The sequence below is a fragment of the Schistocerca piceifrons genome, chromosome 1, assembly GCF_021461385.2.
Source record: "Schistocerca piceifrons isolate TAMUIC-IGC-003096 chromosome 1, iqSchPice1.1, whole genome shotgun sequence".
Classification (NCBI taxonomy): Eukaryota; Metazoa; Arthropoda; class Insecta; order Orthoptera; family Acrididae; genus Schistocerca; species Schistocerca piceifrons.
In genome coordinates this window covers 962,604,470-962,626,566 of record NC_060138.1, presented here as the reverse complement: position 1 = coordinate 962,626,566, position 22,097 = coordinate 962,604,470, and the positions used below count along the sequence as shown (strand labels likewise).

At 41.8% G+C, this 22,097-nt stretch overlaps 1 protein-coding gene across 3 annotated transcripts in view; it reads right to left on the bottom strand.

Moving 5' to 3' along the window:
- The window catches only part of LOC124730383 (TBC1 domain family member 13), a 237,540-nt gene that overhangs the window by 171,838 nt on the left and 43,605 nt on the right, over window positions 1-22,097 (bottom strand). For all 3 annotated transcript variants that reach the window (XR_007008528.1, XR_007008753.1, XM_047248505.1), the window contains exon 4: window positions 19,559-19,715. Coding sequence is in view for 1 of the 3 variants with exons in the window: in XM_047248505.1 (XP_047104461.1) it covers window positions 19,559-19,715 (157 nt within the window). In the remaining 2 variants the exon portion in view is untranslated. The remainder of the gene's footprint in view (window positions 1-19,558; window positions 19,716-22,097) is intronic.

Genomic DNA, 22,097 nt, shown 5'->3' with positions numbered 1-22,097 from the left:
TTTTTCACCACGAATCACACTCAACCAAAGTCTCTCGTTGAACCCTACACGACTACTTCACTCCTCCACACTAACTGTGATCCACCCCCACTGCCCCCCAAAATCGTCCCCTGTTAACTTTCCAGAATTTCTTAATCTCGAACCTTGCCTCAAGATCATTCTCTAAATCCCTCAACATGAAAAATAACCTTACATCTGCAGAAAGAACAACGGTCCACCATCTAAAAACTAATCCCGACCTTATGATCCTACCTGTGGACAAAGGTTCTACCACTGTTGTTTTGAACCACATGAATTACCTGGCAGAAGGACTCCGCCAGCTGTCCAATACATTCACCTACAAACCTTGCCACAGTGACCCAATTCCACAAACCCAGCAGGATCTCCAGACTCTCTTCAAATCCTTAGGCCTATCTCACAACCTCTCGCCAGAGTCCATCTCTCTGCTCACCCCTACTACTCCCAGCACTCCTACCTTCTACATGCTTCCTGAAGTCCAGAAATCCAACCATCCAGGACAACCCATTGTGGCCAGTTACTGTGCTCCCAATGAGAGAATCTCTACTCTTGTAGACCAACACCCTCAGCCTATTACACAGGACCAACCCTGCTATATAAAAGATACCAAACATTTCCTGCACTGACTGTCCACAGTTCCTGTCCCTTTACCACACAGTGCCCTGATCGTCACTATTGATGCCACCTCCCTTTACACTAATATCCCTAATTCCCATGGACTTGCCGCTGTTGACCACTACATTTCCCAATTCCCAATGGATTCCAAAGCAACAAGCTCCTTCGTATTCGCCATGACCAACTGTACCCTCACCCACAATGACTTCTCCTTTGAAGACATTACCTACAATCAAATCCTGGGTATGGCTATGTGCACCACTATGGCACAATCCTATGCCAATCTATTCATGGACCATTTAGAGGAATCCTTCCTAAACACCCAGAATTGTAAACCCCTCATCTGGTTCAGATTCACTGATGACATCTTTGCGATCTAAATCAAGGGTGATGACACCCTATCCACATTCCTCTAAAACCTCAACAGCCTCTCCCCCATTTGCTTCACCTTGTCCCACTCAAACCAGCAAGCCATCTTCCAAGATACTGACCACCTCAAAGATGGCTACATCAGTACCTCTGTCCATATCAAACCTACTAACCACATGCAATACCCCCACTTCAACAGATGCCCCCCATTCCATACCAACAAGTCCCTTCCATTCAGTCTAGCCACCAGTGGTCATCACATCTGCAGTGATGAGTGGTCGTCTCTAAATATACTGAGGTTCTCGCTGAGGCCTTCATGGACTGTAATTATCCTCCCAATCTTGTACAAAAACAAATCTTTCATGCCCTATCTTTCCAGCCTCGCACAACCTCCCAAATTCTCACCGTCTAACCATGGAGGAACATTCCCCTCGTAACTTAGTACCACCCAGGACTGGAGCAAATAAATTACACTCTCCATCAGGGTTCTGATTACCTCTCATTGTGCCCTGAAACGAGAAATGTCCTGCCCACTATCCTTCCCACCCCACCCACAATGGCATTCCGCCATCCGCTGAACCTATACAATACACTCATCCATCCCTACAAAATCCCTGCTCCCATTCCCTTACCTCATGGCTCATATACCTGTAATAGATCTAGATGCAAGACCTGTCTCATACATCACCACCTACTCCAGTCCAGTGACAAACATCACCTATCCCATCAAAAGCACAGCTATCTGTGAAACCATTTATGTCCCTTCCCTGTACCCTTTACAGCACTATAAAGGCCTCATTCCACCAACACTACCAGTCTTTTTACTTCTCTCCTTTTCCGCAACCCCCTCCTTGCCTCTGCCCACCGTCTAACCTCCTGACTGCACCTAGCTGCCCTACCCTCACCACCTTGTCCTTGCTGTGCTCCCCAGCAGCTCTTCACTGTTCCTCACCCCTAACCTGCTATCTCCCCCCCACCCCAGCCTCCCCCTTACCACCAACAGCTGCCACTCCCATCATACACTGCTGCTGTTGCTCGCAGTGTGGTTTCAGCTGCCAGAGGCTGCAGTTATGTGTGTGTTCATGTGCCTGCCATCTATTTTCAACAAAGGCCTTGATGGCCGAAAGCTTATATTGTGACAGTATTTTTGTTGTGCCTATCTGCGACTCAGCATCTCTGCTATATGGTGAGTAGCAACTTCCCTTTCATAATATTGTTACATTCCATCTTGGATCTTCCATTGTTTGATTGTTGTTATTTCATTAGGCAGGACCAATATAGGTAATTTCACCTTTTGAATACCGTAATGTAATTCTCAATACCATCATGTCAAAATACTCATCAATATTACATCCATCCACTGCTAGGAACACATACAACCAATTTGTTCAGTTACAATTAGAACCATTCAGTTACAAATAATCAAATCTACATCTACATGTACACAGATACTCCACAAGCCACTATACGGTGCTTGGTAGAGGGTACCCTGTACCGCTAATAGTCATTTCCTTTCTTGTTCCATTCGCAAATAGAGTGGGGGAAAAACAACTGTCTATATGCCTCCGTGTGAGCCCTTGCATCTTATCTTTGTGGTCCTCGTGTGCAATGTATGTTGGCGGCAGTAGGATCACTTGGCAGTCAGAATCGCCTACTTCCAGTGATTCCCATTTGAGCTCCCTAAGCTTACCTACCGGCAACAAATCTAGCAGCCCATCTCTGAAATGCTTCAATGTCTTCCTTCAATCTGAACTGGTACAGATCCCAAACACTTGAGCAGTACTGAAGAATAGGTATCACCAGGATCCTAAATGTGGTCTCCTTTACAGGTGAACCACTCTTTCCTAAAATTTTACCAATAAATCGAAGTTGACCATTCGCCTTCCCTAACCACGGTTTTCACATGCTTGTTCCATTTCATATTGCTTTGCAATGTTATGTCCAGATATTTGTAGGACTTAGCTTTGTCAAGCAGAACAATAGTAATACTGCAACCAAAGAGTTTATTTCTCCTACTCATCTTCAGTAACTTACATTTTTCCTCATTTGGAGCTGGCTGCCATTCATCACACCAACTAGAAATTTTGTCTAAGTTGTCTTGTACCTTCCTGAAGTTATTCAATTTTGACACTTTACAGCACACCACAGCATCATCAGACAAACAACGGCAGATTGCTGCCCACTGTGTTTGCTAAATCATTTATGGATATAGATGACAACAACAGCGGTCCTATCACATTTCCCTGGGGGCATTTCTTTGATGAACAATTGCTGTCAAGGACAACTTACTGGGTTCTATTACTTACTAAGCCTTTGAACCAATCACACATCTGTGAACTTATTCCATATGCAAGTACCTTCATTAACCGCCTACAATGGTGCACTGTGTCAAATGCTTTCCACAAATATGGGATCACCCTGTTGCCCTTCATCTATAGTTTGCAGTATATCATTGAGTTTCACATTAGTGATGCTTTCTAAAACCATGCTGGTTCAGGGCCATAAGATTTTCAGTCTCAAGAATGTTTATTATATTCTAACTGAGAATATGTTCAAGGATTCTGCAGCAACTGAAGTTAGTGATATGTGAATAATTTCTTGAACATGAAATGTAAAATTGCGGCTTTCGTTTTGCTATCTTCAACTGCCACACCAGGCTAGTCAACAAGGGACTGAATGGAAGCCTTAGAGCCATTTAGCAATTTTATGTACAAGTAAAATTTTCTCAGGTTCTCTACCAGATCTTTTGCTAAGGTGTGATAGTGGTACATGTATGCTTCACACATAGAGCTTTTCATAGACACACAACTCTGTCATAACCTTTGCTTGCCATCATGTGTGTGTTCTCTTTTGAATCGAGAGTGCAACAGCCTTGCTTTCTCAGCATCTTCCGAATTTTGTTGTTAAACCATGGTGGGTCTTTCCCATCCTTTATCCACTTACCAGGCACACAACTCTCGATACCATGATTTACAATCTGCTTAAACTTTGCCCATAATTCCTCTGCAGCCATCTTACAGGAACTAAATGATGTCAATTCACTATCTAAGTGAGATGCTAACAACTGCTCCTCTGCTCTATGTAGCACAAACACTCTCCTAGTCTTCTTGACTGATTGATTAATTTTCGTAACCATAGTTGCTATAATGACATCATGATCGCTAATCCTGATTTCAATGATGACATTGTTGATAAGGTGTGGCCTGCTTGTTGGTACAAGATCTAAGATATCTCCATGTCGAGCTAAATGCCCAAGACAGTTTTCAGAAAATGTGTTCAAAGTATTTTGCATGACTGTCTGTCCCCCCACAATGAATCCATAGACATCCCAGTCTATACTCAGTAGGTTAAAGTCACCTTCAACTAGTACTGTGTGATCTGGATATTTCCGCATTACTGGATGTAGACTCTCTTTGAATGACTCTGGAACTGTCACAGCAGAGTTGGATGGCTGGAAACAGCCAACAATTAACTTGATTTCACCTACACCTGTTATAAGTGACCAGATAACTTCACTGTCACACTCAACTTCGGTCTCAATAGAAACAATATCTTTGTCAACTGCAATGAACACACCCCCTCCTATGGACTCTAATCTGTCTTTCTGCTATACGTTTCATGGCCCGCTAAATATCTCAGAGCTTTCCACCTCAAGTTCCAGCCAGCTCTCAGTGCCAAGAATAATTTTGGCACAAAAACTTTCCTGGAGGGCAGTAAAATCAGGAACATCATTACAAATGCTTCAACAGTTTACTGACAGTCGAAGACTCTTTACTCTGAATGCCATCTGACTTCCATTGCTGCGTATCAACTGGCAAGCATTCATCAGAGAACTCAAACTACCATATAGCCTAAAACCCTCATGTGCACTCCACAAGTACTCTGCTACCTGAGTAGCTGCTTCCTTTGCATAATGCATCCCTGACCTATCAAGAGGAGTCAAAAATACTCACATCACAACATAGGTCTAGAAATCTGCAGCCAAGACAGTTACAGAGTCGAAGAAGCCTCTGGTTGAGACCCTCCTCTCAGCTCCAAACCAAAGGACTCTGATCAACTCTGGGAACAATGATCCAAATTTTAAGATCAGCATGCACCCCACGTGCAAGGCCAGCAGTCTTCATCACCCCCACCAGCTGCCTGTATGAACGGAGGATGGCCTCAGAACCCGTGCAACAGGCATCATCAGTGCCAACATGTGCCACAACTTGCAGACGACTGCACACTACACGCTTGATAGCTGCAGGCAGGGCCTCCTCCACATCTCAGATGAGGGCCCCCGGTAGACATACTGAGTGCACATTGCCTTTCTTTCCAGCCTTGAACCCTATTTGTCTAAGGGGCTCCATAATGCACCTAATGTTGGCAGTCCTGATAACTAGTAAAACTAGTAAATCCCCCCCCCCCCCCCCCCCCCCACTGTGTGCCTGCTCGGGCTCTGCTGAAGTAACGGTCACCTGCCCACTCTCAGGGTGAATGGGGGAGGCCAGCCAGCCAGTTTCCACATTAGCTCTCTGTCACAAGCAATGCAAACACGTTACCACCAGCCACTCACCTTGCTGTGATGGCGGATCCACCATGTCAAGTACACTAAAAGGTGCCTCAGAAGCAGAACCCATGGGCAAAACAAGTGACACCTGAGGTGTCCCATGTGAGGAGCCAGAATCTCCACCACTGCTACACCCCAAGGCAGCAGGCTGAAGATAACTAACCGTACCCAAAAGTGCATTCAGCTGTTTGCAAACTGCGGTCAGCTCCTCCCGCATCCGCACACAGCATACACACATCCTAACTATCGTAGTAAGACAAACTATAAAAGCACATAGAATCCTAGATATGCAGCTTTGTACCATCCTGATGTGTCACCAATGGACGCTGATGCATTAATGAGCTATGTAGCTGGCTGTTCAGTGAGCAACTATTATGCAACAGACTGAATGAACTTGCCCTTAAAAAAACGTGAGACAACCTCTTAACAGGAAAAGGTGCACAAGAAAGACACAGAAAAAGATAATCACTTAACTTGCCACTCTGTAGAAGTATATAAGCAAAGGGCTGCAACGTGACTTACTGGCTTATTAAACGAATGGATGACTGCCTTCAAAACAAAACAAATGAGCAACTACTGTGCTAAAGAGAAATCAAAAATACTGTTTTTATAATGTTTGACACCTGTAACATCTGTGATTAACAAACTGTCAGCCTACTTTGCAACTGCTAATCATAACAACACCTAATTACTTAGTAATTACTGAAACTCAGAAAATGAAATCTTACTGGTGATGTAAACAAGGTGATCACTGGACTACTGGAGTATTTATTGAAATTCTGTTCACACCAAAAATAATGTATGCTTATTTGAAATCATGCTAGGAAGAAATGGGATGGGGTAGTTTCGCATCAAATAAAAAAATGTAATCAGTGTTGTTCATTTGAATCAATTCACTTATTTTTCCACGAAAACAACTGATATGTATAAGACTTTGTATCCTATTTTATGTATTTAAATTGTAACCACCAAATTATAACATCTTCAGTAATCCTGAGCAACTTACATGATTGTAACTAAATAAATTACTGTATGTTACCATGTTCCAATTGATAGTGAATGCATGTAAGAGCACCAAGAAATCGCACAATGGTGGCCAATACATCATAAGATTTCAATGAGAACTCTGTGACATAATAAATAGTACATCCAAAACAACAACCATCTTTACACAATTATTGAGAACTACGCAGCTCCCTCGCACATTTCACTTAACAAACTTCGGCGAGGAAACAGCATCTGCAGTGAAGCCTTGAGAGCATCAAGATCAATGTAAGTTCACATCGTCAATTATTATTCTGCAGTTACTGACCTACAACCACCAAACTGCAAGAACTTTATTTTTCAGTGATTGTTAACATTATGAATATATGATTAACTTTAAGTTTACTTATTTATTTATTTATGATAACATCCTATTATCCCCATTGTGGCAGTACCATTGCAGAACTGTCATTTAAAGCAGACTGCAAACCATGTCTAATGCCACCTACGAACATTACACGTAAGGACCATGAAGACACGATAAGAGAATCTAGGGCTTGTATTGAGGCTCGGTGGTAAACTGCCAGACTACAAAGCTAAAGGCCTCAGGTCAGATCCCTGGTTTTTACCTATCACTTATCACTCCTTTCACCTTTGGAAATGTTTGTTGAAGTGAAAAATGCTTAGATGCAGATGGTTTGGAACCCACATTAAATGTAACTTCCAGGAAACAGTATCTGCAGCAACAGTTCAAAAGGTGGGGGAAGGCAACGGCACACCATCTCCAACAGGACTGTGCCTAGTAAAGTACTGTGGTGTTCAAAACAATATTAGGAATGATGACTGCTTTACTTACTTATTGACGCACACTGAGATCGAAACAGGAAAGGGTGGAACAGGAAAGGGAATTGTTGTTGTTGTGGTTTTCAGTTCTGAGACTGGTTTGATGCAGCTCTCCATGATACTCTATCCTGTGCAAGCTTCTTCATCTCCCAGTACCTACTGCAACCTACATCCTTCTGAATCTGTTTAGTGTATTCATCTCTTGGTCTCCCTCTACGATTTTTACCCTCCACACTGCCCTCCAATACTAAACTGGTGATCCCTTGATGCCTCAGAACATGTCCTACCAACCGATCCCTTCTTCTAGACAAGTTGTGCCACAAACTTCTCTTCTCCCCAATCCTATTCAATACCTCCTCATTAGTTATATGATCTACTCATCTAATCTTCAGCATTCTTCTGTAGCACCACATTTCGAAAGCATCTATTCTCTTCATGTTAAAACTAGTTATCATCCATGTTTCACTTCCATACATGGCTACGCTTCATACAAATACTTTCAGAAATGACTTCCTGACACTTAAATCTATACTCGATGTTAACAAATTTCTCTTCTTCAGAAACGCTTTCCTTACCATTGCCAGTCTACATTTTATATCCTCTCTACTTCGACCATCATCAGTTATTTTTCTCCCCAAATAGCAAAACTCCTTTACTACTTAAGTGTCTCATTTCCTAATCTAATTCCCTCAGCATCACCTGACTTAATTCGACTACATTCCATTATCCTCGTTTTGCTTTTGTTGATGTTCATCTTATATCCTCCTTTCAAGACACTATCCATTCCATTCAACTGCTCTTCTAACTCCTTTGCTCTCTCTGACAAAATTACAATGTCATCGGCGAACCTCAAAGTTTTTATTTCTTCTCCATGGATTTTAATATCTACTCCGAATTTTTCTTTTGTTTCTTTCACTGCTTGTTCAATATACAGATTGAATAACATCGGAGATAGACTGCAACCCTGTCTCACTCCCTTCCCAACCACTGCTTCCCTTTCATGCCCCCCGACTCTTATAACTGCCATCTGGTTACTGTACAAATTGTAAATAGCCTTTTACTCCCTGTATTTTACCCCTGCCACCTTCAGAATTAGAAAGAGAGTATTCCAGTCAACATTGTCAAAAGCTTTCTCTAAGTCTACAAATGCTAGAAACTTCGGTTTGCCTTTCCATAATCTAGCTTCTAAGATAAGTCGTAGGGTCAGTATTGCCTCATGTGTTCCAATATTTCTACGGAATCCAAACTGATCTTCCCCGAGGTCGGCTTCTACTAGTTTTTCCATTCGTCTGTAAAGAATTCGTGTTAGAACTATGCAGACGTGACTTATTAAACTGATAGTTCAGTAATTTTCGCATCTGTCAACACCTGCTTTCTTTGGGATTGGAATTATTATATTCTTCTTGAAGTCTGAGATTACTCCGCCTGTCTCATACATCTTGCTCACCAGATGGTAGGGTTTTGTCAGGACTGGCTCTCCCAAGGCCATCAATAGTTCTAATGGAATGTTGTCTACTCCCGGGGCCTTGCTTCGACTCAGGTCTTTCAGTGCTCTGTCAAACTCTTCACGCAGTATTATATCTCCCATTTCATCTTCTTCTACATCCTCAACCATTTCCATAATCTTGTCCTCAAGAACATCGCCCTTGTATAGAACCTCCATATACTCCTTCCACCTTTCTGCTTTCCCTTCTTTGCTTAGAACTGGGTTTCCATCTGAGATCTTGATATTCATACAAGTGGTTCTCTTTTCTCCAAAGGTCTCTTCAATTTTTCTGTAGCCAGTATCTATCTTACCCCTAGTGACATAAGCCTCTACATCCTTACATTTGTCCTCTAGCCATCCCTGCTTAGTCATTTTGCACTTCCTGTCGATCTCATTTTTGAGACGTTTGTATTCCTTTTTGCCTGCTTCATTTACAGCTTTTTTATATTTTCTCCTTTCATCAATTAAATTCAATATTTCTTCTGTTACCAAAGGATTTCTACCAGCCCTCATCTTTTTACCTACTAGATCCTCTGCTGCCTTCACTACTTCATCTCTCAAAGCTACCCATTCTTCTTCTACTTTATTTCTTTCCCCCATTCCTGTCAATTGTTCCCTTATGCTCTCCCTGAAACTCTGTACAACCTCTGGTTTAGTCAGTTTATCCAGGTCCCATCTCCTTAAATTCCCACATTTTTGCAGTTTCTTCAGTTTTAATCGACAGTTCATAACCAACTGATTGAGGTCAGAGTCCACATCTGCCCCTGGAAATGTCTTACAATTTAAAACCTGGTTCCTAAATCTCTGTCTTACCATTATATAATCTATCTGAAATCTGTCAGTATCTCCAGGTTTCTTCCATGTATACAACCATCTTTTATTATTCTTGAACCAAGTGTTAGCTATGATTAAGTTGTGCTCTGTACAAAATTCTATCAGGCGGCTTCCTCTTTCATTTCTTAGCCCCAATCCATATTTACCTACTACATTTCCTTCTCTCCCTTTTCCTACTACCGAATTCCAGTCACCCATGACTATTAAATTTTCGTCTCCCTTCACTATCTGAAAAATTTCTTTTATTTCATCACACATTTCTTCAATTTCTTCGTCATCTGCAGAGCTAGTTGGCATAGAAGCTTGTACTACTGTAGTAGGCGTGGGCTTCCAGTCTATCTTGGCCACAATAATGCGTTCACTATGCTGTTTGTAGTAGCTTACCCGCATTCCTATTTTTTTTAATCATTATTAAACTGACTCCTGCATTACCCCTATTTGATTTTGTATTTATAACTCTGTATTCGCCTGACCAAAAGTCTTGTTCCTCCTGCCGGAGAACTTCACTAATTCCCACTATATCTAACTTTAACTGATCCATTTCCATTTTTGAATTTTCTAACCTACCTGCACGATTAAGGGATCTGACATTCCACGCTCCGATCCGTAGAATGCCAGTTTTCTTTCTCCTGATAATGACGTCCTCCTGAGGAGTCCCCACCTGGAGATCTGAATGGGGGACTATTTTACCTCCGGAATATTTTACCCAAGTGGACGTCATCATTATTTGACCATACAATAAAGCTGCGTGCCCTTGGGAAAAATTACGGCTGTACTTTCCCCCTGCTTTCAACCGTTCGCAGTACCTGCACAGCAAGGTCATTTTGGTTAGTGTTACAGGGCCAGATCAGTCAATCATCCAGACTGTTGCCCCTGCAACTACTGAAAAGGCTGCTGCCCCTCTTCAGGAACCACACGTTTGTCTGGCCTCTCAACAGATACTCCTCCATTGTGGTTGCAACTACGGTACGGCTATCTGTATCGCTGAGGCACGCAAGCCTCCCCACCAACGGCAAGTTCCATGGTTCTTTGGGGGGGGGGGGGGGGGGGTGGAATTACTAGTAGTAATACACAATGTGCCCGCACCATAAGGTGGCTTGCAGAGTATGTACATAGATGTAAAAAAGAGACTTCCTAATACTTTAAATTTATATTAGATGTTAATAGAATCTTTTTCTTCAAAAAAAAGCTTTTCTTGTTATATCCAATCCGCATTTTATATCCTCTCTTCTTCAGCTATCATCAATTATTTCGCTGCCCAATTATCAAAACTTGTCTATTACTTGTAATGCCTCATTTCCTAATCTAATTCCCTCATAATAACCTGATTTAATTTGACTGCATTCCATTATCCTTGTTATACTTTTGTCTCTTAAAAATTATACATTCAGTTCAGTTGCTCTTCCAACACAACACCTTTGCTGTCTCTGACAGAATTACATCATCACCAAACCTCAAAGTTTTTATTTCTACTCCCTGAACAGGAATTTCTATTCCAAATTTCTCCTTGGTTTCCTTCACTAGTTGTACAATGTACAGATTGCATATCACCTGTCTCACTCCCTTCTCAATCACTGCTTCTCTTTCAAGCCCTTTGACTCCTAAGACTGTACTCTGGTTTCTATACAAGTTGTAAATAACATTTTGCTCCCTGTTTTGTAAATAACATTTTGCTCCCTGTTTTCTATCCCTGCTATCTTAAGAATATCAAAGAGTGTATTCAAGTCAACATTGTAAAAGCTGTCTCTAAATTTAAAAATACTATAAAAGTATATTTTCTTTTCTTTAACATATCTTCTAAGATAAGTCATAGGGTCAGTACTGTCTTGTGTGTTCCTACATTTCTCCAGAAACCAAACTGATTTTCCATAAGGTTGATTGCTACCTGTTTTTCCATTCTTCTGTAAATAACTCTTGTCGTTATTTTCCAAGCACGACTTTTTAAACTGATGGTTCAGTAATATTCACACCTATCAGCACCAGCTTTAATTAGAATTGGTATTATTACGTGAAATCTAAAGTAAATAGTATAAGTAACATACAGAATATAGTACATGGAATCTACAGCACATAAGATGTTCTGATCTGAAGGTTGGGGTGGCCAGAGAGGATCTATAAAGTGAAACCACTGGATTAAACAAAAGGTTTCTATTGCTAGGCATCTTTTTGGATTAACTAAGGCATTTGACTGTGTTTATCACAAAATATTGCTACAGAAGTTGGACCATTATGAAATATGGGGAGTAGCTCACAGTTGATTAATCTCTTACTTTAACAACAGACAGCAAAAGGCCATTAGCAGCAATGTTGAGAATGGCTATGATGTGGAGTCTAAGTGGAGCATGGTCAAATGGCGAGGGAGGGGGGGGAGAGGGGGGGAGGGTTGCTCCAGGGATCACTGGGGCCACTCCTGTTCCTTATTAATATAAATGATATGCCTTCTAGTATTATAGGTGATTCTAAAATACTTCTATTTGCTGATAACACTAGCTTGGTGGTAAAGGATGTTGTGTGCAACACTGGCACTGTTTCAAATAGTGCAGTTCATGACATAACTTCATGGCTTGTAGAAAATAAACTAATGCTAAATCACAGTAAGACTCAGTTTTTACAGTTCCTAACACACAATCCAACAAAACCCAACATTTTAATTTCACAGAGTGGGCATATGATTAGTGGAACTGAACAGTTCAAATCTGTAGGTGTTAAGATACATAGTAAACTTTCGTGAAAAGCCCATGTTCACGATCTTGTTCAAAGACTAAATGCTGCCATTTTTACTATTCAAACGGTATCTGAAGTAAATGACAGTTTGACACAAAAAGTAGTCTATTTTGCTTATTTTCATTTGCTTATGACAAATAGTATTATATTTTGGGGTAATTCTTCCTATTTTCAATGGATATTTTTGGTTCCTTTCAGGAAACATTCCTCACACACAAATAAAGAAAACATGTAATGTGGACATGTGTCCAGAAACGCTTAATTTCCATGTTAGAGCTCATTTTAGTTTCGTCCGTATGTACTGTACTTCCTCGATTCACGGCCAGTTGGCCCAATTGAAGGAAGGTAATGTTGACTTCTTGTGTTGACATGCGACTCATTGCTCTACAGTACTAGCATCAAGTACATCAGTACGTAGCATCAACAGGTTAGTGTTCATCACGAATGTGGTTTTGCAGTCAGTGCAATGTTTACAAATGCAGAGTTGGCAGATGCCCATTTGATGTATGGATTAGCACGGGGCAATAGCCGTGGCGCGGTACGTTTGTATCAAGACAGATTTCCAGAACGAAGGTGTCCCAACAGGAAGACGTTCGAAGCAATTGATTGGCGTCTTAGGGAGCACGGAACATTCCAGCCTATGACTCGCGACTGGGGAAGACCTAGAACGATGAGGACACCTGCAATGGACAAGGCAATTCTTCGTGCAGTTGACGATAACCCTAATGTCAGCGTCAGAGAAGTTGCTGCTGTACAAGATAATGTTGACCACGTCACTGTATGGAGAGTGCTACGAGAGAACCAGTTGTTTCCATACCATGTACAGTGTGTGCAGGCACTATCAGCAGCTGATTGGCCTCCAAGGGTACACTTCTGCGAATGGTTCATCCAACAATGTGTCAATCCTCATTTCAGTGCAAATGTTCTCTTTACAGATGAGGCTTCATTCCAATGTGATCAAATTGTAAATTTTCACAATCAACATGTGGGGGCTGACCAGAATCCGCACGCAATTGTGCAATCACGTCATCAACACAGATTTTCTGTGAACAATTGGGCAGGCATTGTTGGTGATGTCTTGATTGGGCCCCATGTTCTTCCACCTACGTTCAATGGGGCATGTTATCATGATTTCATACGGGATACTCTACCTGTGCTGCTAGAACATGTTCCTTTACAAGTAAGACACAACATGTGGTTCATGCACGATGGAGCTCCTGCACATTTCAGTCGAAGTGTTTGTACGCTTCTCAACAACAGATTTGGTGACCGATGGATTGGTAGAGGAGGACCAATTCCATGGCCTCCACGCTTTCCTGACCTCAACCCTCTTGACTTTCATTTATGGGGGCATTTGAAAGCTCCTGTCTACGCAACCCTGGTACCAAATGTAGAGACTCTTCGTGCTCATATTGTGAGTGGCTGTGATACAATACACCATTCTCCAGGGCTGCATCAGCGCATCAGGGATTCCATGCGACGGAGGGTGGATGCATGTATCCTCGCTAACGGAGGACATTTTGAACATTTCCTGTAACAAAGTGTTTGAAGTCACGCTGGTATGTTCTGTTGCTGTGTGTTTCCATTCCATGATTAATGTGATCCATGATTAATGTGATTTGAAGAGAAGTAATAAAATGAGCTCTAATATGGAAAGTAAGCGTTTCCGGACACATGTCCACATAACATATTTTCTTTCTTTGCGTGTGAGGAATGTTTCCTGAAAGTTTGGCCGTACCTTTTTGTAACACCCTGTGTGTTACCTGCCAGCGCTTTCGTTCGGTAAGTCACATCATCATAGAGGGAAACATTCCACGCGGGGAAAATATATTTAAAAACAAAGATGATGTGACTTACCATACGAAAGCGCTGGCAGGTCGATAGAAACACAAACAGACGCATACATACACACAAAATTCAAGCTTTCGCAACAAACTGTTGCCTCACACACACACATATCCATCCATACATATACAGACATATCGCGGGGGCACACTTATAAGACCCGAGGCACCGACAACTTCTCCAGTCTCGTTGACCCAAAGGTGACTGACAGCAGGCACGACACGGAGAATGGGTTTCTCCAAGGGAAACTCTGGTCCTAATATCACGTGCAGAGCCATCTGGTGGTCTCCTGAGACAAAGTCCACACGATATTCCACATCGGCGTGCACTTCTGTTACATTAGCGTTGAAGATTTTCAGTGTGTCAATTTGCGTCTTTCGCTTTAAAGAGGCATTATCTGAATCTGCGCCGCATAACCTGGATATCATTTAAATGCCTTCGTAAATAAACAAGCACAGTTTGCTACTCGGCACTCTGTATATGTGTGGATGGATATGTGTGTGTGTGCGCGAGTGTATACCCGCCCTTTTTTCCCCCTAAGGTAAGTCTTTCCGCTCCCGGGATTGGAATGACTCCTTACCTTCTCCCTTAAAACCCACTTCCTTTCGTCTTTCCCTCTCCTTCCCTCTTTCCTGATGAGGCAACAGTTTGTTGCGAAAGCTTGAATTTTGTGTGTGTGTTTGTGTTTGTATGTGTGTCTATTGACCTGCCAGCACTTTCGTTCGGTAAGTCACATCATCTGTGTTTTTAGATATATCTTTCCCACGTGGAATGTTTCCCTCTATTATATTCATATATATACTTCACTGTTGTTTCTTGTAAACTACAACAAGAATTTAAAGATCTTTATAGTAATCCACATGCTTTCAAATTGAAACTGAAGAGTTTCTTCATAGGTCACTCCTACTACTCTGTTTGAAGAGTTCCTAGAAAAATTATACTGATTCCTGTGTTGATTGTGTTTACATAAACTTATGGCTTGTCTTTTTTGGGTTCATAACCATTTTATTTTATATGTTATTACTTTTATATTGTAATTTTGTGTACTGACACATTCCATGACCTTAGAGATTTGGCCCTCAATTTGGTCCTACAGATCTAGACATGTAAAATAAAATAAAAATAGAAGTCAATTGTTTTGATTCCTGTTGTGCAGAGTCCTGGGCCCTAATCTCATGCTGGAGCAGACAAACTGTACAATATCAGCCCTGGATGCAAATAGTTTACATGTGATCAACTATGGGATAATCACAAACTATTTCAAATAGTAAAGTGTAGCATCTATGTTCTGTTGCAAGAACTTATTCAGGATGTGGAAACTGAATTAAATGACCAACAACTGATTCCAGAAGACTGACCGAGTAAAAAAAAAAACTGTCTGAACTAATGTTCATTCTACTACAGCTGCACTAATTCACATCTTTTTTTTAACAATGATAAGTTCTCTCATACATCTTCCCAGGAGTCACCAATCATAGCTACAATGCATTCTTATTTTGTAATATATTTCACGCACTTCTTAATATGTTCTCTTTTAACACATATATTTATATGAACTTATTAGGCTGGTAAACTAAGTTCTGGCAGATCTCCACCTAGTCCCTGCAACTCTATCTGGAACTGTACTGAGGATCTTTAGCAATATGATGTTACTTTGTGAGTTTGTCAACAATGCAGAATTTTGCTATGAAAAGAGTATTACACCTCTCAAGACACTCATCACAGATTCATGTAATACATCCGGAATGGTTCTCATAAACTTGCATGAACACAATTCAACAGCCCAAATGGCACATTACATATTCTTGAATGTGGCCATGAAAGCCACATTGTATTCCACAGTCACATATGTCAAGCGATGTAATGATTAAACACATAATCAATTTTTTTGTCGTGGGAAACAGGGTATGACATAAATGTGATGACAGTGCTGGGAAATTGAAAATTTTGTTTCAAGCAGATGACTATGTGGTAAACAGGACAAACTGAATAGGTACACTCCTGGAAATTGAAATAAGAACACCGTGAATTCATTGTCCCAGGAAGGGGAAACTTTATTGACACATTCCTGGGGTCAGATACATCACATGATCACACTGACAGAACCACAGGCACATAGACACAGGCAACAGAGCATGCACAATGTCGGCACTAGTACAGTGTATATCCACCTTTCGCAGCAATGCAGGCTGCTATTCTCCCATGGAGACGATCGTAGAGATGCTGGATGTAGTCCTGTGGAACGGCTTGCCATGCCATTTCCACCTGGCGCCTCAGTTGGACCAGCGTTCGTGCTGGACGTGCAGACCGCGTGAGACGACGCTTCATCCAGTCCCAAACATGCTCAATGGGGGACAGATCCGGAGATCTTGCTGGCCAGGGTAGTTGACTTACACCTTCTAGAGCACGTTGGGTGGCACGGGATACATGGGGAAGTGCATTGTCCTGTTGGAACAGCAAGTTCCCTTGCCAGTCTAGGAATGGTAGAACGATGGGTTCGATGACAGTTTGGATGCACCATGCACTATTCAGTGTCCCCTCGATGATCACCAGTGGTGTACGGCCAGTGTAGGAGATCGCTCCCCACACCATGATGCCGGGTGTTGGCCCTGTGTGCCTCGGTCGTATGCAGTCCTGATTGTGGCGCTCACCTGCACGGCACCAAACACGCATACGACCATCCTTGGCACCAAGGCAGAAGCGACTCTCTTCGCTGAAGACGACACGTCTCCATTCGTCCCTCCATTCACGCCTGTCGCGACACCACTGGAGGCGGGCTGCACGATGTTGGGGCGTGAGCGGAAGACGGCCTAACGGTGTGCGGGACCGTAGCCCAGCTTCATGGAGACGGTTGCGAATGGTCCTCGCCGATACCCCAGGAGCAACAGTGTCCCTAATTTGCTGGGAAGTGGCGGTGCGGTCCCCTACGGCACTGCGTAGGATCCTACGGTCTTGGCGTGCATCCGTGCGTCGCTGCGGTCCGGTCCCAGGTCGACGGGCACGCACACCTTCCGCCGACCACTGGCGACAACATCGATGTACTGTGGAGACCTCACGCCCCACGTGTTGAGCAATTCGGCGGTACGTCCACCCAGCCTCCCGCATGCCCACTATACGCCCTCGCTCAAAGTCCGTCAACTGCACATACGGTTCACGTCCACGCTGTCGCGGCATGCTACCAGTGTTAAAGACTGCGACGGAGCTCCATATGCCATGGCAAACTGGCTGACACTGACGGCGGCGGTGCACAAATGCTGCGCAGCTAGCGCCATTCGACGGCCAACACCGCGGTTCCTGGTGTGTCCGCTGTGTCGTGCGTGTGATCATTGCTTGTACAGCCCTCTCGCAGTGTCCGGAGGAAGTATGGTGGGTCTGACACACCGGTGTCAATGTGTTCTTTTTTCCATTTCCAGGAGTGTATAAAGGCACACAAATACTTAGAAATCAGTTCTTTCTCTAGACTTGAGTGGAGAATGCAGCCAATATACATTATCATCTGCAGCATATTAGGTAACGGGCGAGTTGTGGCGTCCTGAAAATATTCTAAGTTTGGAGTTGGTGTGGCCACACAGGTCACTTGGCAAGACGGGGATCGTCAGCAGCCACATGGTGCCGAACATTAGCAGGAGCAAGAGGAGTAGCCCCATGGTATGGTCCAGGCCGATCGCATGGCTGGGAATTCCATATTGATGCTGTGTTGAGGACTGTGCTTTGTGTTGATGAAGGAGATTTGTGTGCCGGGAGTGCCAAAGATGGTGGACTTTGTGAAACCTTAATGGCAGACATTTCACAGTTCATGTAGAAATTAATAATATCCAGTGGAATCATGATACCTCAAAAAGAAATATGTACATTACCATTATTTGCACGATGATTTTGATGGTGTAATCAGATTTTCAATATCTTTATTAGTTTAAAGTTTAGTATCTGACTGTAAATTATACAAGTAACATGCAGCAACGAATTTCCAAAATATAAATGCTTCATCTGATTTTGTCGATTGATGTGTCTTTAGAAAGCTATTAGTGTAAACCTAAATTGGTATGAATTACAGGCATATAACTTGAATAGTACATGGGTTATTGGAGGTCAAAGTGGCTGATTACTACTGAACATGTCAAGCCATAAGTACTCCACAGTTACACGAAAAAACGGTAGCAGCATGCTTATCAATATATTTATTTCTCTATGTCTTTGTTTATATCTGATATATACTATTCATGAAGAAATTGGTCAAATATTTACTGTGTTTTAGAAAGCACAGAGACATTACGCTGCTGGCCTACTTTTGCTTCTATTCCTTTGATATACGTTGATTTGATTTGTTTATGTATTTAATAATGTGTGTTAGAGCATGTTTATGGTACAGCCGTAGGAATATTCATTTAATTTCAAGTTATTTAAATGTAAATTCAGTATTTTGTATGTGTTTCAATATGTTTGTGAGTGTGCGTTGTCTTGGAGACATGGTGGGAGCATTGTAGCCAATCACGGTGCTTGTTATTACGGTAGGCGACTACCGAAGTCAATGGAGAGACTCTATGGAAGTGAGGGAGGAGCATTGGGTCACATGGGACATGAGAGAGTTCTGGACGGGAAGGCGCAATCGAGGGTCAGATGAAATACTTGGAGAGTGTCGAGAAGTTTGCGCACGGTCGCAGGAGATGGAAATATCTCGTAGAGCCAACTTGTGCACTTGTGAAATTTCCACGGCTTGTGCAGTGAAGACATAGTCTGCATTTAGAAGTGAATATCTTGGGAGCTATGTTGTTGTTCATAACTAATTAAATGAAGTAGGAATCTATTGTTTCCCTGTTATTAAACTTATATTTTATTTAACTGCTGGACCATCGACACCAATAAGTGTTTTGCAGTAAGAAATGGCATTCTTAAAGGTTCTTCTGCTATTGTACTCATCATTTTAGGTTGTTAAAATAGTACCTGCAGATTTTATTGAATTGCAATCTCTCATTTATAAATTTCTATTTTACACTGGAAATTCGCAATTGCCGAGTGATTGGAACCTTCGACCATTCAATTCATGCATATATTCATATTGTATACTGTAGACTCAGTTGTATTTGGCATGTAATGTGACAACTATGTACCCCAGCCCCTAGACAACGAAACCAGCCAAAACTTTTAATATTTCAACTCTGAGTCTGAGGGTACGTAGTTGAGGGCCACACACTTTTATTTGAAAGCCTGCAACCAACATGACAATTCTGTACAATATAAATAAATATTATGGTCTCACATCTTTATAATGAGACAAAAATGGAAAAACTTACCTAACATCTTTGTCTATTTGCAAGAGAACTTCATTATCCTTGAAAAAAGTTTGCCACTTGCTGTCAGGATTTAAATTCAGAGGATGATCTGTCAATGTAACATCAGTTCGACATGAGTCATCGTCATCTGCAACTCCTGGCATCACAATCATTTCCTCTGAAAATAATAAACCAAAGCAAACCTATAGCCTACTGGTTTGATTATAAATATTTCCATTTACTCAAAGTTATTTTAGAGATCTATTGTGCAAGTGTTAACAAGAAAATAATACTGTTCACATAAAAACAAAACACATGTTCTTGGTATCAATTAATATTAGAGAGAGCATAAGCAAATAATATTCTGTACAGCTGAGATGTTTCAGCTAGCAGTTAACTGAATAGATATTTGTGTATTAAAGCTTTTTATAGTCTTTCCAAATCATGTATGCATTAAAATTTGATTTAAAAACTGATCTCCTTAGTCAGAGTTCTACTCTGAAATACAAGTTGATCCACATATCTAGCTAAAAAAATACCACCAATATTAAAGTGCCCATATATTTTTGACAGATAACAAGTACCAGTCCTCTTACTAATTAAAACACAGCTGCTGTTACTTTCCAAGGGACTAATGTTTGAAAAAAGCAGTTCTCCCTCTATCTACAGTCGGTCACATTCACCAGCATACCAACTAACTATACATATGTTTGAACAACGAAAAATCCAGGATGAAAAACTACAGTGTTGAGAAAAGGATAGACTGCTACTCGCCATATACAGGAGATACTGACTCACAGATAGGCACAACAAAAAGACTGTTATACATTTGAGCTTTTGGCTAAAAGGCCTTCTTTTAAATTAGAAGACACACACACACACACACACACACACACACACACACACACACACACACACACACACACACACACGACCACTGTCTCTGGCCGCTGCGGCAGGACCGTGCACAGCAACTGCATTTTGATGGGAGAAGCAATCTGTGGGTGGTGAGGGTGAGGAGAAAGATGGGATGGGGAGAGGGAGCGATAACAGGGTAGGGGTGGCGGTAGGTGTAGTGCTGCTTGAGTGAGCATGTGAGCATGCATGGATGTGGTGGGGACATGGTAGGGCTGATAGGTACACGGAGGGGGGGGGGGGGGGGGGGGGGGGTTTGAGGTTGGGGTGGAGAGGGGAGCGGGAAGGAACAGAAGTACAGAAGGGGAAAAACACTGTTGGGTACATTGGTGTAATAGAAGGCTGTGTAGTGCTGGAGTGAGACCAGGGAAGTGGATTGGGGGGTGAACGACAGAGACTAGTAAAGATTAATGCCAAACAATGGAAATTCCACATACAAATATCAACAATGTAGGAAAAGACAGATCGCTGCTTACCATAAAAAAGTCATGTCAAGTTGCAGACAGGCACAATTAAAAGACACTCACATATAGCTTTCGGCCATAACCTTTGTCAGTAAATTCAGTCCGAGAGCTGGAGTTGATGGTCGTGCACGTGTGAAGAGTGCTTGCTTGTGTGTGTGTGTGTGTGTGTGTGTGTGTTTTACTGACTAAGGCTGCGGCTGAGAACTATATGTGAGTGTCTTTTAATTGTGCCTGTCTGCAACCTGTGAGGTTACAGGCAAATTGTGGCTTCCTGAAAATATTCTAAATTGGCGTGGCCAGGGCCGGACAGCAAATACGTGGTGGCAAACGTCAGCCAGACGAGAGGGGTAGCCCCAGCGCATGGTCCAGACGTGTGGCTGGGAATTCCATTGTGATGCTGTGTTGATGGAGACACACTGGGAGTGCCAAAGATGACGGACTTTGTGAAACCTTAATGGCAGACATTTCACAGTTCGTATAGAAATTAATAGTAGCCAGATGAATCATGATACCGCAAAAAGAAATATGTACATTACCATTATTTGTACGATGATTCTGATGGTGTAATCAGATTTTCAATATCTTTATTAGTTTAAAGTTTAGTATCTGATTATAAATTATACAAGTAACATGCAGCAACGAATTTCCAAAATATAAATGCTTCATCCAGTTTTGTCGATTGATATGTCTTTAGAAAGCTATTGGTGTAAACCTAAATTGGTATGAATTACAGGCATGTAACTTGAACAGTACATGAGTTATTCTAGGTCAAAGTGGCCCATTACTATCGATCATGTCAGGCTATAAGTACTCCAGTTACACGAAAAAACTGTAGCAGCATGCTTATAAATATATTTATTCATCTATGTCTTTGTTTATATCTGATATATACTATTCATGAAGAAATTGGTTAAATATTTACTGTGTTTTAGAAAGCACAAAGACATTATGCTACTGACCTACCTTTTGTTCCATTCCTTTGATATATGTTTATTTGATTTGTTTATGTATTTAATAATGTGTGTTAGAGCGTGTTTATGGTCCAGCCAAAGGAATATTTATTTAATTTAAAGTTATTTAAATGTAACTCCAGTATTTTGTATGTGTTTAGCTATGTCTGTGAGCGTACGTTGGATTGAAGACATGGCGCGAGTGCTCTAGCCAGTCACAGTGCTCCTGAC